This window comes from Barbus barbus, assembly GCF_936440315.1.
Source record: "Barbus barbus genome assembly, chromosome: 32".
In the NCBI taxonomy this organism is placed as follows: Eukaryota; Metazoa; Chordata; class Actinopteri; order Cypriniformes; family Cyprinidae; genus Barbus; species Barbus barbus.
Window position 1 is genome coordinate 729,994 of NC_136760.1, and position 27,707 is coordinate 757,700.

At 35.1% G+C, this 27,707-nt stretch overlaps 2 protein-coding genes across 6 annotated transcripts; one reads left to right on the top strand and one right to left on the bottom strand.

Annotated features, from left to right (window-relative positions):
* Window positions 1–9,068, bottom strand: LOC306852567 (alpha-sarcoglycan-like). Of its 2 annotated transcripts, XM_079389500.1 has the most exons (9): window positions 9,011–9,068; window positions 6,753–6,881; window positions 6,511–6,665; window positions 5,794–5,863; window positions 5,517–5,715; window positions 4,729–4,891; window positions 4,436–4,644; window positions 3,677–3,703; window positions 1–2,104 (listed from the first exon to the last, which is right to left on the bottom strand). In XM_079389500.1, exons 1-9 carry the CDS (start codon window positions 9,045–9,047, stop codon window positions 1,960–1,962), a joined length of 1,134 nt encoding a protein of 377 aa, XP_079245626.1. In that variant the 5' UTR covers window positions 9,048–9,068; the 3' UTR covers window positions 1–1,959. The 2 variants fall into 2 exon arrangements, with proteins under 2 accessions (XP_079245626.1, XP_079245627.1); XM_079389501.1 differs by lacking the exon at window positions 4,436–4,644 and having other exon boundaries at window positions 4–2,104; window positions 9,011–9,062.
* Window positions 9,069–10,261: 1,193 nt separating this feature from the next.
* LOC306852606 (beta-1,3-N-acetylglucosaminyltransferase radical fringe-like) lies at window positions 10,262–27,169 on the top strand. 4 transcript variants are annotated; one of them, XR_013782638.1, is made up of 10 exons: window positions 10,262–10,540; window positions 13,558–13,977; window positions 19,171–19,219; window positions 19,436–19,538; window positions 20,840–20,993; window positions 21,800–21,885; window positions 23,161–23,443; window positions 24,581–24,666; window positions 24,771–24,890; window positions 25,807–27,079. XR_013782638.1 is itself a non-coding variant. In XM_079389583.1 (9 exons), exons 2-9 carry the CDS (start codon window positions 13,636–13,638, stop codon window positions 24,835–24,837), a joined length of 1,053 nt encoding a protein of 350 aa, XP_079245709.1. In that variant the 5' UTR covers window positions 10,262–10,540; window positions 13,558–13,635; the 3' UTR covers window positions 24,838–27,169. The 4 variants fall into 4 exon arrangements, 1 of the variants encoding a protein (XP_079245709.1); XR_013782639.1 differs by having other exon boundaries at window positions 23,161–23,326; window positions 24,771–25,017; window positions 25,323–27,079; XR_013782640.1 differs by having other exon boundaries at window positions 23,161–23,326; window positions 25,807–27,078.
* The last annotated feature ends 538 nt before the right edge of the window (window positions 27,170–27,707 follow it).

Below are 27,707 nucleotides of genomic sequence, written 5' to 3' on the forward strand. Positions count from 1 at the left end.
GAACACACCTAATGGATGTATTTAATGTTAAATGCAGACACAGTTCATCGGGATACACATTATGCACAGAATCAAAATAGTATGTTTTCCACATCAAACCACATTGTACAGCGCATGCAGTCTTTATATAAGAGTGAGAGACATCACTGATGCAAACTCATGTTCCCTGTACACTGCTGAGGGTCTGGAGTATAGGGAGGATTCTGGATTGTATCGGCACCAATACTTCACCTTTTTAACCCTCTAGGAGTCACATTTGTGATCCTCAGCGGTCAAAACAGATAAAAGACAGAACGTTTTAATGAAATAACTATATTTTGTTTCAATAATATTTGTTCTTGTTTTGTTTTGTTTTTCAAAAAGATTTTGAAAGGTAAGATTTTTAATGATTTTTTAAAATAATTTTCTTCTGCATTCACCAATCCTGCATTTATTTGATCCCACATACAGCAAAAGCAGTAATATTGTGAAATATTTTTACTATTTAAAATAACTGCTTTCTATTTAAACTGTAATGTATTTCTGTGATCTGCAGCTGTATTTCCAGCATCATTACTCCAGTCTTCAGTGTCACATGATCTTCAGAAATCATTCTAATATACTGATTTACTGCTTAAGACACATTAATATTATGATGTTGAAAACAGCTGAGCATAATTTTTCAGGTTTCTTTGATGAAGAGAAAGTTCAGAAGAACAGCATTTATTTGAAATAGAAATCTTTTGTAACATTATAAATGTCTTTATCATCAATTTAAAAGCATCCTTGCTAAATAAAAGTATTAATTTCTATAATGTCTTTCTCCAAAAGTAAGCAGTTATTTTAAATAGTAAAAATATTTCACAGTATTACTGCTTTCATTGTACTTTGGATCAAATAAAGGCAGGCTTCGTAAGCAGAATAGACTTCTTTAAAAACATAAAAAATCTTATTGTTCAAAAACTTTTGACCGGTAGTGTATGTATATATATATATATTTAGACATGATCAAAGACTACTTATTTGTGGCTGATTTGTTGATTGTAAATTGCTCTGTATTTTTGTATTTGATATTTCCCTTTAATTTTCTCTTTAGTCTTTTTGTTAAATGTTAAATGGTTTGGTGTGACCAAATGACCGAAGGTTAAACCGATTAGTCAGAGTTGACCAACACAAACTGACGGTGATATTCATGGTCCTTACTAAAAGCAATGCATATGACTCAAGAAGCACAGCTTTGTGTGAAGAACAGATTCCAATTCATGTAGTTCATCACACAAATCACTCAAAATACACTGCACAGCAGCATGGCTCATATGGACTTGTGATTTTATGATTTGTGCTTCATGGTGTTTTTGTCCTTGTTTCTGGAGCGAAACAATGTGTGCTAAACGGAAAAGAGCCGTGTGAAGATTCTTCAGAATTCCTCCTTTCATGGCAAAAACATCAGCATATGTGACCTTAGAACACAAAACCAGTCATAAGGGTCTTTTTTTATTGAGATTTATACATCTGAAAGCGGAATAAATAATCTTTCCATTGATGTATGGTTTGTTATGATAGGACAATATTTGTCTGAGATACAACTATTAGAAAATCTGGAATCTGAGGGAGCAAAAAAATCTAAATATTGAGAAAATCTCCTTTAAAGTTGTTCAAATGAAGTTCTTAGCAATGCATATTACTAATCAAACATTAAGTTTTAATATATTTATGGTAGGAAATTTACTAAATATCTTCATGGAACATGATCTTAATATCCTAATGATTTTTGTCATAAAAGAGAAATGTATAATTTTGATCCATACAATGTATTGTTGGCTATTGCTACAAATATACCTGTGTTACTGATGACTGCTTTTGTGCTCCAGGGTCATATATGGTCATACAGCATATTTGACTGAATTATTAGGTGAACACACAAAGCAAGGCACAAATAGTGAAGCTTAAACCCATTTGCACAGACAGCGGCTGTTAGAATCAGCTCTGGGCCATGGCCTGCTCGGCCATCAGCAGCGGCTGTAAACACTGGCGAGGACGGTCCACGGTGCTCCGATCTCCACCGGCCATCCGCCGCAGCTCGTTGGCGTTCCCCTGGATCGTGTGGTGATGATACAGCTGCAGACTGACACCAGAAGAGGAGAACATGTGCTCAGACACCACAGAAAACTAACAGACCTCATCACACTCTTAAAAAATAAAGAGTACAAAAGATACAACTATTAGAAAATCTGGAATCTGAGGGAGCAAAAACATCAAAATATTGAGAAAAACGCCTTTAAAGTTGTTCAAATGAAGTTCTTAGCAATTATGCATAATTTAAAAAAATGATTTGTTTTTGCAGTGATGACCATTTATTGGTTTCCAAAAGAACCTTTCAGTGAACAGTTCCTAAAACAACCATTTTGAAGAACATTTTAAAAATCTAAAGAACCTTTTCTGCTTTTGAAAGGTTCCATGTATGTTCAAGGTTCTTCATAGAACCACTGATGCCAATAAAGAACCTTTTATTAAGAGTGCAGTACACTGAGAAACGTGTATGTTAGTGTGTGTATGTGTATGTTCTCCTGTGTTAGGATTACATACATGCAAATTTAATTTAATTTTACTTTGTTTCCAGAACAGAAATCTGAAAATTGGATACAGCCAGGATCAAAATTCTTGGATTATAATCATTCTTTTTATCACACGATAAATGAGAAAATATTGTCAATAGCCAGGAAAATGATATAAATGATATAAGAACAAACCCCTCATAATAAAGACTATCAATAAAAAATATCAATTTGAGAAAACGACCTTTAAAGATATGTACTGTTATTGAAATCTATAGGAAGCAACAATAACACAGACCTACATCTTAAAAAAATTATTTGATTCACAAATAAGGCCTATAATTACCTCATTTGATGATGTTGAGAAATAGTTTAGAAATACTTTCCATCATGTATTTGTTTTTTGTTTTTTTACAAAATAATAATGAAGATTTTTCAAATTATGTACGTGTATGCGTTTATTATTGCATAAATATATTAGCTTTAATGCACTTATAATGAAGTATTCAAAATGTATAATTTAATTTATAATCAGTATAGGAGTGGACAAATATGTTAATTTGACATTCAATGTTAAAGATGTTTACATAAATTTATAATTTACATAAATCAGAAGCAGCTGTACATAAATTACATAAATTATTTTACTGTTTTTTTACAGTTTTTTTTAATTTCATATATTTACTGTTTGGATGTAAAACACCAAAAACATCAGGCTCATGTTTGCATTCTGGAATCAGGATTAGGCACAAAATCATGTCAAAGACGTGCGTGAAAATGTGCCTAGAATTGAACAAATAGTTGTGATCTGGCTCAGATTCAGACAGGAATCATGTTTTTGTAGCAGTTTTTCTGCTGATTAAAGAATAATACAAGACTTCTTCACCTTAATGACAGTGTTTGAAAGCAAAAATGCTACAAAATGCATATTTTGTGAGAAATTATGACATGCTCAAGCAAAGCAGCTCACTGAAACATGCATTGGATTTCTTTCAGAACGGTGTAATGATTGTAAATATCATGGATGATATTGTATGTATTTTGGATGTTATCAAAGCAAATAGCCCAAATTCTCAATGGCTGTCCCTTAAAAACATGATCAAACTAAAACAGTGTGAGGAGATACAGGAACAGCTACTTACTCGGGAGTCTTGGTATTTCGCTTCAGGCTGCAAATAACAAAGACAAAGAGAAAAGCATTAAATGTTTTTGTTTCCACAGTGTGACTCTGTAGTTCATGATTAATAGCATCCAAAAAAAAGGTTTTGTTTACATAATATATGTGTCCCTGGAGCACAAAAGCAGTCATCAGTAACACAGGTATATTTGTAGCGATAACCAACAATACATTGTATGGATCAAAATTATACATTTCTCTTTTATGACAAAAATCATTAGGATATTAAGATCATGTTCCATGAAGATATTATGTAAATGTCCTACTGTAAATATATCATAACTCATTTTTGATTTGTAACATGCATTGCTAAGAACTTCATTTGGACAACTTTAAAGGAGATTTTTTTTCCGGAAGCTTATTTATTCTGTTTATTTAAATCTCAGTTTCACAAAAATTGACCCTTATGACTGGTTTTGTGCTCCAGGGTCACATATGTGTGTGTACTGTATATATTTATTATGTTAAATACAGTATAAATACACACACATGCATGTATAGCCTATATTTAAGAAACATGTTATGTTTATATATTAAATATATTTATATATAATATAAATTATATGAATATAAATATATACATGTCAATATTTCAAAATATATACTGTATGTGTGTGTCTTTATATACACAATAAATATACACAGTACACACACATATAGTATGTAAACAAAACCTTTTATTTTGGATGTGATTAATGGTCTGACAGCACTACGCTCTACATACACTCCCTCTCTCCTGCAGCACATGATGTACGTCAGGACGAGACAGAAGATCACAACCAGAGCCAGAGGAACGATGATGGTCACGATGTAGTCGGGGAAGAAGTCTCTGTCCGGAGGAGACTCTGGAGGACTGAACTCTCCAGCCCAGGGCAGGACCCCGGGGCCCGGGGTCGGGGCCGGAGCCGGAGGAACAGGCTTGGACAGATCCAGCTGTGTGATGGAAGATGTGTGTGGATGGAGGTGAAGCACACACTAAAGAAGCGCTGCAGATCTGAGGCGTGTGTTGTGTCTCACCAGGGCAGATTTGCACCAGCTGATGCAGTTGGAAGGGTTTGAGCAGGTGCTGCAGTCTCCGCTGATCTTCCCTCCGGATGCACACTCGCTCCGATGCGCCGCCGAATCCAGACGCAGCATGCATTTGGAAAAGGGCTGGTCTGAACCCAGCTTCACATACACACTGAAACACATGCCAACATACGCCGTTATTAAATGAATTAATAATAACCATAATTATTATCTGTTATGTGTGTCTTGTTCCCTAGGTGTGTCCTTGTCCTTATTCGGTTCTCCAGTTCCTGTCCTTGTTTAGTGTCATTATTTCCAGGTGTGTCTCGTCTTCCCCTCATTAGTTCTGTCTATCTATAGTGTGTTCTGCCCCGTGTTTCTTGTCTGCTGTTATAGGTCTTCACCCCGCTTGATGTGTGTTCTCTTTGCATTTTGGAATAATAAATATTATTAATAAATACTGTTTGTTTGAAGATTCTCCGTGTCTCCTCGCTCCTTCGTCCCCGCGCCGCCTGACATTATATAATACTATAGTATATAATACTATACTTTTAATATTTAATATCAGTATAATATATACTATTACATTATATACTATAATACTGCATAATACTGTAATAGTATAGTATATAATACCATAGTATTCTATCATACTATAACACTACAATATACTATAACAATACAATACCATAATATACTATAATAATATATGCTAAAATCATTTTATTAGCAACATTATAATAATAATATTAATAGTAGCAGTAGTAGTAGATATTGAGAGTGTTCTGTAGGCTCACCCCTCGAAGTACCCCGGCAGAGGCAGAGGAACGCGGCCGCCTCGGTCCAGAGCCGAGCTGATGTTGATGAAGTCCAGTCTGCTGGTTCCCCACAGGTGCTGGACGTCCAGTCTGATCTCCTCCTGGACAGCAGCGGGCAGCACTTTCTCAATCTCTCTCAGCTCTATGAAGAACTCAGCCTGGTACGGCATCTGCTTGACTGCGAGGGACAGAGAGGTGTTTGTGAATCCAGCAGAGCCTGAGTGACTGAGCTGTATCATATCATCATATCATATACCTGCAGGACCCACGCTTATCACCAGACGCTCTTTAAACGTGTCATAGCTCCGCTTGTTGATCACGAAAATCTGATAGACAGTTCAGAACATATTTTTATTAGACATTTATAGTTTTTCATCTCAACTGCTTGCACACATTTTCAAAACTTTAAATGCAAAACACCTCACATCTTTTGCAAAATGAAGCACTGCATTCAAAATATCACAAACACATCTCAAAAGAAAACATTTGCAAACACCTTTGCCGTAATATTAATTCCTGTTAAATTTGTGTTACATAGAGAATTGTGTGTTGTTTTGAAAAAAGTGTTTTATGAAATTGAAAGTCAAAGGCTGAGAATTAGTGAAAAAAGTTAACCCTGTAAATCCCGCCCTACTTTTTCTTTTTCTTTTTTCTTTAATGGAACAATTTAACTTTTAATAATTTTGAGCCATACAATGTATTGTTGTCTATTTCTACAAATATACCTGTGCTACTGATGACTGCTTTTGTGCTGCAGGGTCACATATTTACTTTACTGTAAATATCATTAATGATCTGACACGTGAAGCTCAAGGTGGACGTTTGTGCAAGTACACTAAAAGATAAAAAGCTCTAAAGTATCAATCAGAGACAGAAGGCTTGGAGCAGATTGAGTGTATGTTTTGATCATGTTGATCATTCAGAGCCTTATAAATCCTGTCAGGTATGATGGAGTGTTGTCTGTTGTGTTCACCTCGATGATGTTCCTGCCCTGGTCCTGCGGCAGCGGCGTCCCGTACAGGAATCCGTTCTCAAACGGGTCTCTCTGGGTGAAGCGGAGCCAGCGGGGCAGGTCTGGGAACCGCTCCTTATTGCATTTAAACACCATGGGATCGTTAAAGACATGACCTGACCAGAACCAGACACATCTACTGTTAGACCCAACAGATATAGGCTACTTCTGAACTCAGCTTTAACACATTTGCTCCAACATACCGAAGACTTTATGAAACGGCTCAAATTCACTCTGGAAGACCTCTCTGTGCAGCTCATAGACGAAGAGCTGACCCACCGGAGTCTCTGTGATGCTGTCAGCCCGGACCACCAGAAAACCAGCTGCGCAGACTGATAAACACATCCACAGAAGCCATTCACACTCAAGGAATCACATTCAGATTGTGCACACGAGTCTGTTCTATACAGTTCTTCAATAGTGCTTTTTACACCAAGTGTGCAGATTACCTGACATAGACTATTTGTAGATTTTACATTTACATTAGGTATACATTTACATTCAGTCATTTAGCAGAGGCTTTTATCCAAAGCGACTTACAAATGAGGACAATAGAAGTAATCAAAACCAACAAAAGAGCAATAATATGTGACAAGTCTTGGTTAGCCTATGTAACAAGGATATTTGTTTCTTTTTTTTATAACAAATTAAAAGAAAACAAGTAGATAAAGAAAGAAGACACAATATGTGACCCTGGAGCACAACACCAGTCATAAGGGTACATTTTTGTGAAATTGAGAGTCATACATCATCTGAAATCTGAATAAATAATCTCTCCATTGATGTATGGTTTGTTATGATAGGACAATATTTGTCTGAGATACAACTATTAGAAAATCTGGAATCTGAGGGAGCAAAAAAATCTAAATATTGAGAAAATCTGCTTTAAAGTTGTTCAAATGAAGTTCTTAGCAATGCATATTACTAATCAAAAATGAAGTTTTGATATATTTACGGTAGGAAATTTACTAAATATCTTCATGGAACATGATCTTAATATCCTAATGATTTTTGTCATAAAAGAGAAATGTATAATTTTGATCCATACAATGTATTGTTGGCTATTGCTACAAATATACCTGTGTTACTCATGACTGCTTTTGTGCTCCAGGGACAGATATTAGTTTTCGAGGATCAAGAAAAGTCGGAAGAATAAAAAAAGAATTGAGAATGTTAATGTTAGAGGATAATTTACATAAAATAATTTTTACATAAAATGAAAACAAGATAGATAAAAAAAAATAGAGAATATTAGTGTTAAAGGCTCTATTTTTCTACATAAATAAAAGGAAAGCAAGTATTGTAAAGAGTGCAAGTGTTGAAGGATCAAGTGTTTTTTATAAATAAACAAAAAGAAAATAAGTAGATAGAATAGAAATAGAATAGAGAGTGCTAGTGTTACAGTTTTTTACAATCACTTTGCTACTATTTTCAGAACCTTGATGTCATTTTTCACAACTCTAGACACAAAACTCACAACCAATGATCAACATTTTTCAAAACTCTAACCCTTTTCTCAATTGCTTGGATACAATACACATAAAACTTAGATAATTTGTTCATTCAACAGAAGTCACCTGTTCAATATGACACAACTTAACATCAAAGTACTGCTATTTCAAAAGGCAATTCACACATTACATTTCAAATGAGTGTCTATTCATTTCCTTACAATGATCTAACTATCAATTGATACAACTGCTCAAAATGATAAGTAACTGTGGCATTACTCTTAATGCATAGTTGTATGGAAACAGACAAACAATCTTCCATGTTTAAATCATGAAAGTTTCAAGATACTGTAACGAGATTCATTGTCACCAATTAGCGTGGAGCATGAACCAATTAGACTACAATATCCATGGATGTAGCCTAATATTTTATCATAATGCTTCATCAGACACTGTGTCTATGGTCCCAAATACTAGACTATTTACAGTATTGACAGTACTGCACTGTATAGATGCAGGCCCTTGTAATTGCTTGTCCAGTTCTGCCAACTCGTTACTGATGATTGAGGATCATCGGTTGCTTGTGTGTGGCTGATCTATAGTTATGTTTCAATGGTATTTCACAGTAAATTTGTTTTTTGAACCAATGATTGTGCAAGATTTCTTTAAAGATATGAATGCACAATGCAATGTTTTGAACATTAGACAGCCTGTGTTACAAGTGATAACCGTTTTGTGTCTAGAGTTGTGAAAAATGACATCAAGGTTCTGAAAATAGTAGCAAAGTGATTGTAAAAAAACTGTAAAGGGTAAAGTACAGATGATATAGAATGAAAACTTGTGCCTTTGTAAAACTACTTGCACTTATTTATAGTTCTTGTTTTCACTTCCATCCATTTAGTGCACTGCAATGTGCCAAAGCAAAGAAACCGTCTACTAATCTAATATCTATTTCACATTTGAAATGTTAGAGATCCCTTTAAAGAGTCCAAAAGAAAGAATAAACTTGCCTGTTATTGCTAAAGCCCAGCTCCCTCGGTCTGCCATGTTGTTCGAGTCTTGATTGACAGAAGCACTTGTTCAAGAGTCCAGAAAACCAGGACTATATTTATCCTTCACATCACCTGGCACTGCCCCTTCTGTGTGTGTGTGTGTGTGTGTGTGTGTGTGTGAGTGTGTGTGTGTGTGTGTGTGTGTGTGTGTGTGTGTGTGTGTGTGTGTGTGTGTGTGTGAGTGTGTGTGTGTGTGTGTGTGTGTGTGTGTGTGTGTGTGTGTGTGTGTGTGTCTGTGTGTGTGTGTGTGTGTGTGTGTGTGTGTGTGTGTGTGTGTGTCTGTGTGTCTGTGTGTGTGTCTGTGTCTGTGTGTGTCTGTCTGTCTGTCTGTCTGTCTGTCTGTGTGTCTGTGTGAGTGTGTGTGTGTGTGTGTGTGTGTGTGTGTGTGTGTGTGTGTGTCTGTGTCTGTGTGTGTGTGTCTGTGTGTGTGTCTGTGTGTGTGTGTCTGTCTGTCTGTCTGTCTGTCTGTGTGTGTGTGTGTGTGTGTGTGTGTGTGTGTGTGTGTGTGTGTGTGTGTGTGTGTGTGTGTGTGTGTGTGTGTGTGTGAGTGTGTGTGTGTGTGTGTGTGTGTCTCTGTGTGTGTGTGTCTTTGTCTCTGTGTGTGTGTGTGTGTGTGTGTGTGTGTGTGTGTGTGTGTGTGTGTGTGTGTGTGAGTGAGTGAGTGAGTGTGTCTGTGTGACTACCAGTAAAAGACTATCAGTAATATAATTTATATGAAATTATAATTAAACTTTAAAACCATTAGCTAAAAGTTGAAACATTAATCTTAAGACTGAAAAAATAAAATGTACATATTAAGAAATATGCATATGAAAAAATAAATAATACTGCTTATTTTTTTTCTAAACATAAATAAAGAATAACAGTGTTATATATGCCAGAAAGCATGCACAAATAAATAAATACAATGCATTTAGAAAAAAAAAACAGTTTTCACAGCTTTCTTATTAGAAGAATCAGAAAACTGATACATACAGAATTTTAAGTGTTCAGGAAAAAGGTTAAAGAAAGGCTTCCTCTTACAAAAGTTACACTTGTGTATAAAATATTTAGCCAAAAACAAAATAAGATTGATTAAATAAACTCAACTCTTCTCGCCCATAATGTGTAAAACCAAGAAAAACATTTCATATTCCAAAGAGACATCATCAGGACTCAAACTACAAAAACCACAAGGACTTCATGACGTCATCCCTGCGCTGTCACGTCACATCCGGCAGAGGGCGCTGATGTCAAAACACGCGCTTTAGCAGCTACTGAAGCACAATGAAGTTAGTTATTAGTCAATCCTCGGCGCTGAGGGACATTAAACAACGCAACACACAGCAGTGATGATTGATAGCTGAGCTCTGGAGGAACTGCGTAATAGATGTTGATCAGAGAACTTCTGGAAGCATCGAGCGAAGAAGAAGAAGAAGCAGAAGAAGAAGCTAGAGCAGATGATCCGGAGTCGCGCTGATTTCACTTCCACTCGACGAGCAGCAGCACGTAAGACACTTCACCGAAACTAGACACTGTGTGTGTGTGTGTGTGTGTGTGTGTGTGTGTGTGTGTGTGTGTGTGTGTGTGTGTGTGTGTGTGTGTGTGTGTGTGTGTGTGTGTGTGTGTGTGTGTGTGTGTGTGTGTGTGTGTGTGTGTGTCTCTGTGTGTCTCTGTGTGTGTGTGTGTGTGTGTGTGTGTGTGTGCGCGCGCGTGCGTGTGTGTGTGTGTGTGGTGTAAGAGTGGCTTTATTTGACCTCTGTGTGGTTTGTGTGAACTCTCGGTTCGGTGTGGAAAGAGAAACGTGGTGAAAGCTGAGTGTAAATGGAGCAGCTCACTTCACTTCAGACTCCGGCGACAAAATGAAGCCTAAAATGACTTGATATAAAGTGTTTATGGGACATGGTAGCATAGCAATGCACTATTGTGTTCTGGACATCATTGAACATTGTAGTACTCTAGTATTTTTCAAGCAAATGCAAGTTTTCATGTAACTAATAAGGTGTTTGGATGTATTAGTCATTCATGTCCCATGTGTTGTTTATCATTTTTATATTGATTATATTTTTTATATGTTAAACTAACAGATTTCAAACTTTTTTTTTCTTTATCAACTGTTTTTTTTTTATTTCACAGTCACATTTTCAATCTTAAAACACATATTATATTATGTATATATATATTATATATATATTATATATATGTATGTTGTGTGACCCTGCAGCACAAAAGCAGTCATCAGTAACACAGGTATATCTGTAGCAATAGCCAACAATACATTGTATGGATCAAAATTATACATTTCTCTTTTATGACAAAAATCATTAGGATATTAAGATCACGTTCCATGAAGATATTTTGTAAATTTCCTACCATAAATATATTAAAACTTCATTTTTGATTAGTAATGTGCATTGCTAAGAACTTCATTTGAACAACTTTAAAGGAGATTTTCTCAATATTTAGATTTTTTTGCTCCCTCAGATTCCAGATTTTCTAATAGTTGTATCTCTGACAAATATTATCCTGTTGTATTGTTTTGGTTTTAGGACAACTTTGATGAAAGGTTTTGATTCACTTCAAATGTTGACTACTGTATATGTGACTAATAGTAGACTAATATCTAGTGTAATTTATATAAAATTCAAATTATTAAACATTTGCTCCGCACATACTTTCCAATCAAACTTAATTTTGTCAAAGTATGCTAAAAGAATGAAAATCTGATTTGTGTGAGTTAAGGATACATAGCAGTGAAGTGAGCCTTGATTAGACTCAATACTGCTCACATGATTTTAATTTAATTTAATTGCAACTTTGTAAGTTTATCTCACAATTTAGACTTTTTTTTTTTTATTTTTTTCAATTGTGAGTAAACATCTCGCAGTGAATGTGACTTCAGCTTCCACATCTGTGTCTGCTCGAGGTATCAGTTCAGCTCTGAAAATAGAAGATAGGAAACGGTTGACAGATGCTCACCGCAGCCAAAAAGAAACTGAACACACATGCTTGCATTGGATTGCACAGGGAACTGTGGGGGGGATAAAACAAGCCATGTGAACAGTTAAAGAGCCTGGCAGATTTGGTTGTTTTCATAATGTCATGTTCAGATACTAATTCATTTAAGATTAATTATATGAATTTAATAAAATTCACTGAAAATGTGCTCATTGGTACTGAAATGTAGCATTGCATCTCAGCAATGGATGCTCTGCAGTGAATGGGTGCCGTCAGAATGAGAGTCCAAACAGCTGATAAAAACATCACAATAATCCACACCACTCCAGTCCATCAGTTAACATCTGGAGCAGACAAAAGATGAAACTAATCCAGCATTAAGACATTTTTAACTCAAATATGAGTCCATAATAACACTTCCTCCAGTGAAAAAGTGCATCTGCTGTTGTCTCTCACATCAAAATCCAGACACATATTAGTTTAGAGCTGTTTTGTCTTGTAAACGCTGCTTGATCTGCAGATTTCTCTCCTGATTCAGACCAGAACACTTTTTCACTGAAGGAAGAGTTATTATGGATTATAGACTCATATTTGAGTTAAAAACGTCTTAATGCTGGATGTGTTTCAGCTTTAGTCTTCTCCAGATGTTAACTGATGGACTGGAGTGGTGTGGATTATTGTGATGTTTTTATCAGCTGTTTGGACTCTCATTCTGACGGCACCCATTCACTGCAGAGCATCCATTGCTGAGACACTGATGCAGAGACACATTTCTACAAACCTGATGAAGAAACAAACTCATCCCATTTTCATTTTTGAGTGAACTATTCCTTTAAAGGCACAATATGTAAGATTTTCGTGATAAAATATCCTACTTGCACAGTGTGGTATAGTTCATGCAGTTGTGTACTTATGTTATCCCAAAAGATTTGTAAATACAGAGAAATTCTTATTTTATATATTGACTCGTCCCTAGTCATTGTTGCCTTGTCGGACAATAAATCCAAAACGTAATTTATCACATCAGCTGTAAACATTATGGAAACCGCTTTCCGCCTCTGAATAAAAATAAAAAAGGTAATCGCGACTTTTTCTCACAAATCTGACTTTTTTCTCAGAACTGCGTGATATAAACGTGCAATTGCGAGTTATAAAGTCTGAATTGCTAGATACAAACTCACAACTTTTTCTCTAAATTGTGAGTTTATATCTTGCAATTCTGACGTTATAATTCACAATTGCACGTTTACATGTAATTAAAACTTAATTTCTCAGAATTGCTGACTTTTTGCTCACTTTCTCAGAAGTTTATATCTCACAATTCAGACTTGCGAGTTTGTATCTCTCAGTTCTGAGGAAAAAAAGTCAGAACTGTGAGATAAAAAGATGCAATAACCTTTATTTTTATTCAGTGGCGCCTCCTTCATAGCATCCGTCATCAAGCTTCGTCTTTGTTATTGTTTTGGAAATGCGACCTCTAGTGGCAAAAAGTACACACTGCATCTTTAAGATGATTGCTTCAGTTAAAGCTCCTGCTTTAACTCCTGCGTGTGGTTTTGTTTGCGCAGGGTCCGCAGCGATGCAGTGAGGATGGGCGCTGTTGTTGTGGCGAGGCAGGCCGGCGCAGGCGGTTGAGCACCGGAAGAATGCACTTATCCCATGTCTGCACCAACAAAATCTGCTTTCTGCTTTCCCTGGCGCTCTGTGCCCTTCTGGTGCTCCTCATTCCCTCGTTACAGCCTCCTCAGCATCAGACGGATCTGCCCAGGCCCGCCGGAGCCGGACACAGGAGCCCTGGCCAAAGAAGCCACGATGCCAAGGACAGTGCTTTCATTCGCCCGTCACACACCCGCTCCCCTGGGTCCCGATCCAAACACTCCTCTTTAGATTTGAGAGACGTTTTTATTGCCGTTAAGACCACTAGGAAATATCACAAGTCCAGACTGCAGCTCCTGTCCCAGACCTGGGTGTCCAAAGCCAAGGAACAGGTAGGGAGGCGTTTCATTCGTCTGCGCATGAATACTCAATTATTCTGAGGTCAAACTCCCAACACATTCTTTTTTGATCTTATTAACTGTTGAATCATTTTTCATGACTTTTTTCGGGTGTTTATTCGACCACATTTTAGTGCTGTCGAACGATTCATCGCCATTAATCACACCCAAAGTTTAGTTTGCATAATAAATGTGGGTTTACTATGTGTATTTATGTATAAATACACACACATACAGTACATATTTTGAAAATATTTACATGTATATATTTATATTAATTTAATATCTATAAAAATATTTAATATATAAATATAACTTTTTTCTGAAATGTATACATGCATGTGTGTGTATTTATATATACATACTAAATAAGCACACTACACACACATATTATGTAAAAACTTTTATTTTGGATGCGATTAATTGTTTGACAGCACTAACCTCATTGGATTTGACATATTATGTTTCACATCACGTTATTGATAAGGCACCACTATGTGTTTTCATGGTATAGGTCAAATCGATACTGTTTGGTGTAAATAAATAAGAAATAAAACATAAAACCACTCACTTTAAATGCTATGTAGGTAAAGTGAATGTAGGCATCACTACATTAAAATATTAAAAAATTATATACTGTATGTATAATATATTCTTTTAGAGATTTGCTAAAGATTGCATTTAACGGTGTTATTAAATTAACTTCAAAAACATTTCGATAAAAATAAGTGTTAGATAATACAATAGGGCTGCACGATTAATTGAAATAAAACTGAAATCTCAATGTCTTGATGTGATTATTGCAAAAGCTGCAGTTTATTTCAGTAAATACTTGCACTGCGTGTTTTATCGTGATGTGTTCCTTCGTGTCAGCAGCTCAATATTTAACATTATTATTTGTTTAGTGTGTGTAAGTTAAGAAAATAAGCCATAAATATTAGTTTTGTAATTTAACAGTTGCAATGTAAAATAAGGTATCATTATTATTTCTTTCCAAAAAAAAGTTTTTTTTTTTCTACAGTGAAATTTTACAATTGTGTCCTTATGTTTTTTTTTTTTTTTTACTACTGTTTATTTTTATTAAGTAATAATAATAATAATTGTTGTTATTATTTTACGGCCGTATTGATACACAATAACAACATTTTGGCTAAATTGTCCAGCTCTACAAAAAAGCACGGCAAACCTGTAATTTTTTTTTAATTGCATTTTCTAAACGTCCGCCAGACCGAGTGAACACATGGAGACTCATATCTCAGCGTGTGATGATCTGATTGACTTCTAATTACAGGAGGTATACAGTAACAAACATAGCAATTGGTTAAGACATCTAGTAGGAAAATAAATAATTTTTTCTTTTTATAATCTGAGCTCAAAAATGAAAGTGTGCTTAATAGGTAAGATGACCCTCAATAACTCTAATATTGGTTAACTAATATAGTACTGATATGTAGAACAACATTTTCAGGATGTTTTAAAGTCATGATGAAACATAAGTAGCACCAAATGTTTGCTTCCATATTGAAACTGTTTATCAAAAAGGGAAATGAAATGTGTGGAGAGGGCTTGGTTCGACGGCTCGGTTGTGATTTTGGAGCTGTTGCTGTTGGTCAGTGGTGTGTTTAGGTGTGAATGCGCGCACACACACACACACACACACACAGTGTTCAGGAAGTGTTCTGCCGATTTAAGGGTGAGGTGGTTAACAGGGGTCCAGAGCTGGTGGCCCTCGGGCCCCTGGAAGAGTAAGTTCCTCAGCAACCTGAGAGCTGCAGACACACGAGTGCGTGTTTAGCAGTCAAGTGAATGTTCTTAATGAAAGCAAAGACGCCCCTTTCTTGAGGCCTCTGCGGGGCCCAGAGGGGCCCCCAGATTGACTTAACCTGTAAAACTGTGCAGCGCCATTGTTTTGCTGTTGCACAACAGAGCCAAATGCCCAGGAGAAATTTCAAGCACTCAGCTTTGCTCATAAAGCGAGATTGTTTGGTAAAAACCGCTCCAGCATGAAGTGCCAGCTCATGCCAGAAGAAACATTCTTTCCCTGTTAGATTTGCAATGTTCAGATTTTGGGACAAAGTCCACCAGGCTTTTTCCTTTTATGACTTTCTACTTGAATAACCTTCTACATTCTCTTTTAAAGATGTTTTGTACATTTTCTGAACAGGGTTCGAAGAGTATCTACAGATGATAAATGCAGACATATTGAAGAGTTTGTTTTGTTGGAAATGCATGTCCTTTAAAAAAGTTGGAGAGCTTTAACCCTCAACGCTGGCAAAAACAATCCTAGACATTGTCAAAGTGGATTTGTTCAGTTTTCCAAAGTGTAACTCGGATGTACTAAGTGTATGAAGATTGCCTTTCATTTCCAGTGATGGAGCCGATGAGCAGTAATGGAAGTGATATGAAGGATAGGGCCCTGTGGACTTTTACTTCCCCCAAATTATGTTATATTTTTTTATTTTTCTATTTGAATTTAGACTCCGTTTGAATGGTTGAATTAAATTTTAGTACTCAAAAAGCATGTCTAATTAATTGAAATCATGAAACTTACACAATTTTACAACAATTTATTGAACAAATATTTAACAAATAATTTTTTAGGGCCCTATGAAATACATTTAATTTTTTACCAAATTCTGTTTTCCATTGTAATTTTTCTGGATTCCATTTTAATGGTATAATGAAATTAACGATCAAAAATCATGTGTAATTAAATGAATTAATAAAAGCAATTTTTATATATATACAGTCGTGGTCAGAATTATTGGCACCCTTGGTAAATATGATCAAAGGTGGCTCTGAAAATAAACCTGCATTATTAATCCTTTTGATCTTTTATTTTAAAAAATCACAAAAATCTAACCTTTCATTCAACTAAAACAATTGAAAATGGGAGAGAATCTCATTATGAAATTATTTTCTTAAATAGACGTTGGACACAATGTGTATATAAAAATTTTATACACTTTTATTTTTTGGCAAGCAATGTGCAACAGAGGTTTGCTTTTACAGTTAAAATATGGAAGAAAATTGTGATTATTCATTTAAAAATAAAGTTAATATAATAATAATAATATGTTGTTGAGATGTACATTCTACTATAAAATAGTAATATGTTTTTGTCACAGTTTCTTTGTTAAACCAAACTTTTATTTTGACGGGTTGTTTTTGAAGCCCTTTAAGTTTCTGCGTGTGTGAGATCTGACCATAGTTTTCTGAAATGACTGGTAAAATGCTCATGAAGTGACTCTAGAGCAGTTCTGGAGGCGACGCTCATGTGTTTGTGTCCTCACTTACTGAGGCTAAAGAACACCGCGAGCATCACAAGCTTCAGTATGTGAAGTAAACCAAACCATAGCATTGAAAAATGTTTTTGTTTACTGTTCATTACACCATAAATAAATCCTGTCAAATTTATGTTAAAAACTGTCAGCTGTTGTTGTCAGTTCACTGTGAACAAATATATTTCAGGTATTCCAGGATAGTATATTGGTATCAAACTGCGTTTTACTGTCAAATGTACAGATAAACACTTTGATAATGCAGCTTGTACAGTAGAAATCTGAGTTCATTATAAGTGCATGTCACAAAAACAGAAAACACCAATGTAGCACACTACACTAAAATAATGCAATAAACATTCACTGAATATTATATAATGTAGCATAAAAATACCTTAATGTTCATTACTGATGAATAAGAAGAAACAAAATTATTGATATCAAATATGCAATATGTCACAGACTTCTGGGAATGTCCCTTTACTGATTTTCACTGTAATTGTCATATTTCACAATTTTTACTTCCAGAAACCATAATTCTGTATCTTTTAGAGTAAGATTACATGAGAGATGCTCATGGATTTACAATTTTTCACCATTTAAGGTACAGTAACATACAGCTTATCAAATAACAATTGTTTTCTTTGTAAAAAAGCAGATGTTTTATTTGAGGTCTTCTGCAGCCATACGACAGCTTTGTGTGAGAACCAGTAAAAAACTGAATGTTTTATGATACCTCTCTTTGTACTTTTGCATCCTTTTTGTAGCTTGACCGCACTAGTCCTCATTCACTTTCATGATGCATTGAAGAGCATTCAAGATAGCTATTCTTCTTCAAAAATTGCCCTTATATGTTCCACGGAACAAAATATTCATTAGAATGTAGGTTTGGAGTGAAATGAGGTTAAATAAACAATGGCAGGGTTTTTATTTTCTGTGCAGAACAAGTGGTATTTAGTGTTTCCCTGTGTGCCAGAAACATCAGCAGTAATCCAGTGCTAAATCCCTCCGAGCTCCAGACGCCTCTGCCAGCAAACGGTTTTGGACATTTGTGTGGAAACAGAGGATTCATGCGTTCATTATCTGTTCCTTGAAAGACAGAGTATTTGTTAAAATACTTCCTCATATACCCCAGTTTATTATGCAGAATGTATGTGTATATGTATAAAACTGGAGCCCAGGGAGTGAATGAGGGAAGGAATGAATGTATTAATAGAAAATTATGTCTAGTTGTTTTATACTAGTTATAATATACAGTATAGTTAAAACTAACTAAAACAAAACAGTTGTTACTTGAAACAAAAAATAAAAAGTTAATTAAACTAAAATAACTAAAACTGAAATAAAAATGAAAAATTATATAGACTGTATAAACTATAAAAAAAGACAAAAATGGCCAACAGAATTACTAATCGTAAGTAAAAATTTAAATGGAAAATACAAAAAAAAAAGACAAAACAATTGCTATAATAAGATTTGAATGAAACTGAAGTAATAGTGTTTTCCTGCATGTCATGTGGCTAATATCAGAGAACTGAGGACATGTGTCATTAAATTGTTGAAATATTAACTTCAATTCTCAGCAGACTTTGAGCAAATATCTGAAGAGTGCCTTCTGAAAGTGTCTTCTAAAATGAGCATTTTTCTCAGGCTCTTATGTGTAAGTTCAATAATTTCACATTGAATAGGTTCTTTTCATTGCCATTTAAATGAAATAACTGAACATAAATATAGGAGCTTGAGAAAAACGCTCATTTTAGAAGAAACTTTTAGATGGCTTTTGCATCTGAACTCTTCATTTTATGTCAAACAGGTAAAAAAAAGAAACAGTTTGTAAATCCCTGACTGTTTTCCAGTGAATGCTGTGTTTGCACAGGGCAGTGAACTGTGACTTTCTCTGTTTCAGACGTTTATCTTCACTGATGGAGAGGACAAGGAGCTCAGACAGAAAGCAGGTAACACTTAAACATGCTCTGAGCAGATAAAAAAAACGCCTTCAAATTAAGAGAAAAAAAACCTAGATACCATTGCAAAATCTGTTTAAGGGACTAGCTGACCATCCTGAGCCATGCCTAGTTAGAAGAAGCTCATACTCATGCTTCATTTCATCATGACATGGACTGTGATCATCAATAAATCATAAGTCATTGTCATGTCACTGTCTCCTGAAGGGCTCAACATCATCAACACCAACTGCTCGGCGGCGCACACGCGTCAAGCTCTGTGCTGCAAGATGTCTGTGGAGTATGACAAGTTCATCGAGTCACAGAAAAAGTTGAGTTCGTCTGAAGGCCACAGGCTGCTAAATGCATTAAATCATAGCGTACGGTCATCATACAGCAGATGTCATTCATTTACACTACTGGTCAAAAGTTAAGAAATTGTAATTTTTAAAAACAAATTCAGGCCAAGGCTGCTTTAATTTGATCAATTCAGTGAAACAGCAGTAATGAGAAATATTACAATTTAAAATAATTCCTTTTTATTTAATTGCGTTTATTATTATTTTTTTAGTGCTGTCAAACGATTAATCGCGATTAATTGCATTCAAAATAAAAGTTTTTGTTTACATAATATATATGTGTATTGTGTATATTTATTTTGTATGTATAAATAAACACAGCAAATATTTTGAAAATATTTACATGTAAATGTATATATTTATATTCCTATAATTTACATCATATATAAATATTAGATTAGATTAGATTCAACTTTATTGTCATTTATGCAGAGTACAAGTACAGAGCTAATGAAATGCAGTTTCATTAAATATATTTAATGTATAAACGTAACACATTTTTCTTAAATGTATAGATATGTGTGTATGTGTATATATATATATATATATATATATATATATATATATATATATATATATATATGTGTGTATATACACACAATAAATACACAGTACACATTATGTAAACAAAAACATATTTTGTATGCGATTAACGGATGTTTTTTTGTTCATCTGATGGCAGCGTTTCTCATTATCAGAGTTAAAAACAGGTTTTGCTGCTTTGTATTTCTGTGGAAACTGATACACTACCATTGAAAAGTTTGGGCTGTATAAGATTTTTAAATCAAGAAATTGATACTTTTATTCAGCAAGAATGTATCAAATTGATCAAAAGTGAGAGTAAAGACATTTATAATGTTACAAAATATTTCTATTTCAAATAAATGCTGTTATTTTGAACTTTCTATTCATCTGTGAATCCTGAAAAATAAAATGCATGACAGTTTCTAAAAAATATTGAGCAGCACAACTGTGTTCAACATTGATAATAATGAGAAATGTTTGTTGAGCAGTAAATCAGTATATTATTATGATTTCTGAATATCATGTGACACTGAAGACTGGAGTAATGATGCTGAAAATACAGCTGCAGATCACAGAAATACATTAGATATTCACATAGAAAACAGCGGTTTTAAATAGAAATACAGTAAAAAAATGTGAATTATTATTACAAATGAAATAAATGCAGCCTTGGTGAGCAGAAGGGACTATCAAAGGCATTTTGAAAGGTGATGATTCCAGAGTTGTGTGTGTTCTCTCTGTTCTGCAGGTGGTTCTGTCACGTGGATGATGATAACTATGTGATCCTGCCCAGTTTGCTGGAGCTGCTGTCGTCTTATTCTCACACTCAGGACGTTTATCTGGGCCGACCCAGTCTGGATCATCCCATAGAGGTCTCTGAGAGGGTCAAGAGCGACGGATCGGTGAGCCGCTCTCGCATTTGCACTTAGAAGAAAGCGCAGAGCTGATTCAGTGGGAGACAGGGCCGCTGCAACAAGACAATTATAATACGTTTGTTCAACCGCAAACAAGCTGAATAGTAAAAGTAGGCAGAATATGACATAAACAGAAAAAAGAATCAACGTTTTCATGGGTTTTTTGTATGTCCATTTTTTTTTTCTGACTAAAATAGTGTATTATTTCAGATGTATTAGTATTTATTTCAAATAACTGTAGTGTAGGTTCCACTAAGAAGACGTGTTTAAATCAAAAGTCTGGCAACTAAAATAATTGTTACCAAATAAAGGGCAAAAAAGCATTTATGCTGTTAAATTGATATACCACTTTTTACTATAATGTTCAGATTTTGTCTTGAATTTAATGTTATAATAAAGTATTCTCAGCAATATTTTAAAGACGCTGTTAGGAAACATGTTTGTCATATCATAAAATCTCTTAAGCTTGCCAAAGATGCATGTTTTCTATGTGAATATGTGTTAAACTGTAATGTATTTCTGTGATCTGCAGCTGTATTTTCAGCATCATTACTCCAGTCTTCAGTGTCACATGATCTTCAGAAATCATAATAATATACTGATTTACTGCTCAACAAACATTTCTGATTATTATCAATGTTGAACACAGTTGTGCTGCTCAATATTTTTGTGGAAAAAAGCACAGCATTTATATGAAATAGAAATATTCTGTACCATTATAAATGTCTTTTAATCAGTTTAATGCATGGTTGCAGAAGAAAGCATCAGTCCCTAATCTGGACTCTCTGCTGCAGGTCTCAGTGAAGTTCTGGTTTGCCACCGGAGGAGCTGGATTCTGCATCAGCCGAGGCTTAGCGCTCAAAATGAGTCCATGGGCAAGGCAAGCTCACACTTCTCCTCTGCTCTGTGATCTTACACTGATTGTGCTCTCAGAAACTGTGTTGCTTCTTAGTAGGAAAGGTCATGCAGTCCCAGATGAAAAAACAAGTGTACTGCTATAATGTACTTAAAGTGCTCTGTTTCCACGCACTAATTTTGTACTTAATATACTAAATATGATTCTTTAGTACTTCTTAAGATCATCTAAGTCTACTCAACTGTGCTATTTTGGGACACCGTGAATATGAACTAAAATGTACTTTTAACATACTGTCTCTGTTTAAAACTGTATTTAGTTACCACCTGTAGTACACTTGAACCATCTTTCCTTCACTAGTACACGCAAGTAAATACATATTTTTAAATACAGAGATAGTATGTTAAAAGTGCATTTCAGTTCATATTCATGCCGTTCTAAAATAGCAGAGTTGAGTACACTTAAGAAGTACTGAAGAATAGTTTTTAGTATATTAAGCCCAAAATTAGGGCGCAAAAATAGAGCACTTTAAGTACATTCTGGAAGTGCACTTATTTTTTCACATCACTGATTTACTGTCTGTTTCCCCAAATCCTCCTGTAAACACGTCTTTCAGCTTTATTGAGCGTGCACATGACTGCTACTGCATGCAAACATTTAGACATCAACAACATCTAATTATATATTCAAGACACCATCATTTCCAAACCATGTGCAAACAGCTTTTTTCTGTTTTCTGTGTCAAATGCTTTGGCAAACATGTAAATGTTTTCACTTGTGCTGTCAAACGATTAATCGCATCCAAAATAAGTTTTTATGTAATATTATACATAATATACATAAATATACACACGGTATTTATATTTAAATAATTTATATTATAAATAAGTTTAATATACAAATATAAAAATTTTCCTTTTTTTTTACATGCGTGTGTGTGTGTGTGTGTGTGTGTGTGTGTGATTATATATACATAATAAATATACACAGTACACACTCATATATATTATGTGAACAAACTTTTATTTTGGATGCGATTAATTGAGATTAATCATTTAACAGCACTAATATAAATGTAAATATTTTCAAAATAAGTACTGTATGTGTGTGTGTTTATATATGCATAATAAATATGCACCGTACACATACATATATTATGTAAACAAAAACTTATTTTGGATGCAATTAGTCGTTTGACAGCACTAGTTTTTACACTAAATTAAAATAATTGTGCTTTAATTGTTCTCAGTGTGCATGAATTGCTGAAATGTAAATCCCTCTGTTCTTTGTCTCTCTCAGTCTTGGAAACTTCATCACGACAGCAGAGAAGATCCGTCTCCCGGATGACTGTACGGTGGGTTATATCATCGAGGCTCTGCTGGAGGTCTCTCTGACTCAAACAGGCCTGTTTCACTCACACCTGGAGAACCTGCAGAGACTCCCCACAGACAGCTTACTCCAACAGGTCAGATCTCTGAGAACAGACAGGCTGCATGATTGTTCATCCGTACCTCCAGCGATCACAGAACAACACTTTGTTTTCAGTCCTGTGTAATTCACCATTTAAGGCGAGACACTACAGGTGAATAGAGTCAAAAAATAGTTAATAAAGTGATAATAGAAATAGTGAGCATGTGAAAAATTCCCATGCGCATGTGAATAGTTTCTCGAGGGCACAAAAAAGTTTCTTGTGTGCATGCAAAAATCTATGTAAAAAAAAAACCTTAAAAAATACAAATATTTACAGATGACTATAATATATACCAAATATAAATCTGAAAATAGTGCTGCATGAACCATTGGTGTTAAATATGGTCTGAAGATCTACTGAGAGGTTTGGAAATCTGAGTCTGGAAAAGAATGGAATTTTGAAATGGAAAATGTGTAGGAACCCTGAAAATATCCACTTGTCTGATAAAGAGACATGCATGAATGAAAAAGCATGGATGTGCAAAAAAAGAATGTGCAATAAGCCACAAGCACACACTTTTGAACAGATACACTCATAGTTACTTTAAAACACATGCTTTGGAGGGTATTTACAAACACATTCAGTTATGTTATAACAGTTGTGAGAAAATATGATTTGAGTATATTGGATCTGTGAATATATTGATCTTAAAGTGATAGCTGCTGTCTGTCATTAATGTTAACCAAACAACGAAAGAGAAAGACAATCTCTCACTGCTCTTGACTCAGTAATATTAGAAGCTTTAATAAGGATCAATATATTTCATTCTTATAGTATAAAAACTGCAGTATTTTATTTTCTATTTGAATACTAAACCTACCTGAAATTAATTGAAGGACTCTTTATTTCATTAGTTTTTTGTTTTTTGTATGTTTGTTTTTATTAACATTTATTAAAATATTGTGCACATAAAAAAAATAAAAAAAAAGACTTATAAAACGATTCTTTCTTTCTTTCTTTTTACCGGTCCTGTATGCCACTAGATGTACAATAGTCATACATAATACGGTAAATATTATAAAAATAACCCACAAAATTATGCAGATTACCACTATAAAATCAGTCATTTTGATTGCAAAAAATGACCAAAAATGGTGAACTCCTGGTGGGACTGGTTAATATTGTTACAGCATGGTTATCTAAACTAGCACACACTTCCAGCGTTTATACCGCAGTGTTTGATAGTGTCCTTTGTGAAGAATATCCCACCGACATACCTGAGGTCCTCACAGTTTCTGTCCTCCACAGGTGACCCTCAGTTACGGTGGGTTCGAGAACAGGAGGAACGTGGTCAGTGTTGGAGGAGCGTTCTCATTGGCTGAAGACCCAACACGGTACACAGACACACACATGCACACGAGATACATACAGTCCTTCTCTAATACTTCAAAATAACGTTTCAGTGCTGGATTTTATGAAGCAACCATTATCTCTTCAGATTTAAAACGCTTCACTGCCTGCTCTACCCGGATACAGAGTGGTGTCCACCCAAGACTCGTCACTGACCTCTGCCATACGAATCCTGCTTTCCAGAAATCTCTTCAGACCAAAATAATACGTATGTAAAGGAATAGTTCACCCAAAAATAAACAGTTGTGGAAGTTCACTCACCCTCAGGCCATCCAAGGTGTAGAGGAGTGTTTCTGCATCAGATTTGGATTCAGATTTGCATCACTGTCTCTGCAGTGAATGGGTGCCGTCAGAATGAGTCCTAACAGCTGATAAAAACATCTGTTTGTTTGTAAATGGTGTTGATCTGTGCAGATTTCTCTCCTGATTCAGACCAGATGACTTTTTTATTTTATTTTAGAACGCAATATTATGGCTAGAGGCCCTATATTTTAACTAGAAACTTTGGTCAAAACATCTTAATGCTGTCTCAGCTTTTGTCTTCTCCAGATGTTAACTGATGGACTGGAGTGGTGTGGATTATTGTGGTGTTTTTATCAGCTGTTTGGACTCTCATTCTGACGGCACCCATTCACTGCAGAGCATCCATTGCTGAGACACTGATGCAGAGACACATTTCTACAAACCTGATGAAGAAACACACTCATCCTGATCTCAGATGAACTGAGGATGAGCATATTTTCAGCTAATGTTCATTTTTGGCTGAACTATTCCTTCAACAAGTAGCTTTTGCTTGGTACTTTTTTACATTTATATAGATAAACAGAGTGGCTGCAATTTATTAAATGCATTTTTGTTCTGAAATATGTGGGTTTTTTGAGAATTGCCAAGTGATTTAGACACATCGAGTCCCTGTTGCAAGAGCATTTTGACAGGATTGCACAGTCTCAGATTTACTGGGGGATTGTTTTTCTTTAAATGATTCAAGACACATTTCTGTGGCTTTGACATCATCTTTATAGAGTCATCTTTTTCCTTTGGGCTGTAATATGCCCACAAAAGCCTTTAAATGTGTGCTAAATGCCTCTGAGGATGAGAACAACAGTATTGATGCAGTTTTATAGTATTGTGTTTTCCAGATTTCTGCAGCCCAGCTCATCTACTGCCAATGCTTTCAGCTCGTGTTATTCTCCATGAACTGGCAGCGGTTGCACTCAGAATGTCTCTAGACCTGCAGTCTAACGCTGTTGTTTGGAGTCGAGCAGTAGGATACATATAAAGCAAATTGTAAACCAAAAAACAATTGTAATCAGTCTTGAGTTTGAATAATTTATCCAATCATAGTTGAATGCATTGAATTATTTCCATTGGAACACCAGTGTGAGTGTTGGTGATCTGGGGGCGTATTACAGAAAGGTTCTTATCTTAGGTCTTAATTTAAGATGTGATGTGTTAAATTAGGATTTCTCGCAAATTCGTATTACAGAAGCACATCTTAATTTGATTTGGGATTCTTATCCTATCTTACAAAATAGTATCTTATCTCTAGTTAGGAAATATTAAATGGCATGATCAAGCTGGACAACCAACACTGCTGATGAGGGAAACACAAGCTACTTCACTTTCAAAACAAACCGTAAGGCATTATTCACTTGCACTACAACCAGTAATGCTCCGTGACTCTTGCTGGTCTCTATAATGCTGGTTGCAGTTCCTGTGCTGACTGTAATATGTTGTGCGGCAGGCTGTAATTATAAGTGTTTTATCATCAAAATAACACATCTTCAGGGTCCTCCAAGAGACTTTCTACCATTAAACATCTTAATTCTTCATTTATCTATTAATAAATGCAATACCATTGTCGAACAGCACAGTTGTAAGCATTTTTTTCCGTTAGCTTTCTAATAATTTTGAAGTTAGGACAGCTGTGGGGTTGTCCTAAAGTTAAGAGAGTTTTTAGGGTTTTTTGTGAAGTTAGCAGGTTTCTGTAAGACCCCTTTCCTCTCTGTAGTTAAGATAAGATAACACACTTAGGAAATGCTGTTCTGTAATAGCTTTTGTCCTAAATGTGGTCCTAACTGAAATTATCATGGTTACCAAACAGATAGGATCTTTCTGTAATACGCCCCCAGAACACGAGTGTTTAAATGTAGTTTAATATGCTGATCCGTCTGATATTTGCACAAACACGTTCCTCACTGCAGGCCAGTGGTTTGCGTAAACATGCCAAAACTACACTATGGTTCCTCGTTCTTTAACAGTGACGTGTTGCTCTCTGTCGACAGGAACAAATACTGTTGCAGTTTACTCTATTTTCTTGCACCTGTTTTTTTTTATCTGATGAACTGATAATGATGTCAAGTATGATTTTCATTTTAATAAATGTATTTATTATGCATGTGCCAGTGTATGATTCATTTGAACATGATGCCTGTTACTGCAGTACAGTTTCTGGGGGTTTATAGTATTAAATGTACAGTAAAACTTAACATGTCCTTCACAGAAGAGTAGTTGATTTATTATTCTATGGATTAATTTTCATCTATCTTAACATATTTTCAAAACCAGTTTATTGAAATGTATATAAATAATAAACTACCCACTGACTGCAGAGTTTCTGTAGCTTAATTAGTAAAAGCTCATGGGTTTGATTTCCAGGAAATGTATGAATTAATCAGATGTTCCTGGAAGTTGCTTTGGATGGATGTATAGATACAAAATGCTAGAACTGTTCTGACTTGTGCATGACCATTAATTCATTTGTTCTAAAATCTTGAGATTTTGCCCTTAAAGGACCTTATTTGAAGAAAACCACAGGGTTCAGACCTTGAGACCAAATAATATACGAGTTTACAAATGATTTATATAATTTGAGTTGTTTATTCAAAGTCTATATTTGGGCATCAGCATGTGTGTCCCTGCAGTCATGAGTAACACAGGTATATCTGTAGAAATAAGACAACAATTCATTGTATGGATCAAAATTATACATTTCTCTTTTATGACAAAAATCATTAGGATATTA

Bases quoted from the DNA above. Each gene is read 5' to 3' on its own strand.
- LOC306852606 (XM_079389583.1), top strand. From the start codon at position 13,636: ATGCACTTATCCCATGTCTGCACCAACAAAATCTGCTTTCTGCTTTCC. The intron at 20,994-21,799 runs GTGAGCCGCTCT...TCTCTGCTGCAG, and splicing joins GGGTCAAGAGCGACGGATCG to GTCTCAGTGAAGTTCTGGTT. The intron at 24,667-24,770 runs GTACACAGACAC...TTATCTCTTCAG, and splicing joins TTGGCTGAAGACCCAACACG to ATTTAAAACGCTTCACTGCC.
- LOC306852567 (XM_079389500.1), bottom strand. From the start codon at position 9,047: ATGGCAGACCGAGGGAGCTGGGCTTTAGCAATAACAG. The intron at 6,666-6,752 runs GTATGTTGGAGC...GGTTCTGGTCAG, and splicing joins GCCGTTTCATAAAGTCTTCG to GTCATGTCTTTAACGATCCC. The intron at 5,864-6,510 runs GTGAACACAACA...ACTGTCTATCAG, and splicing joins AGGGCAGGAACATCATCGAG to ATTTTCGTGATCAACAAGCG.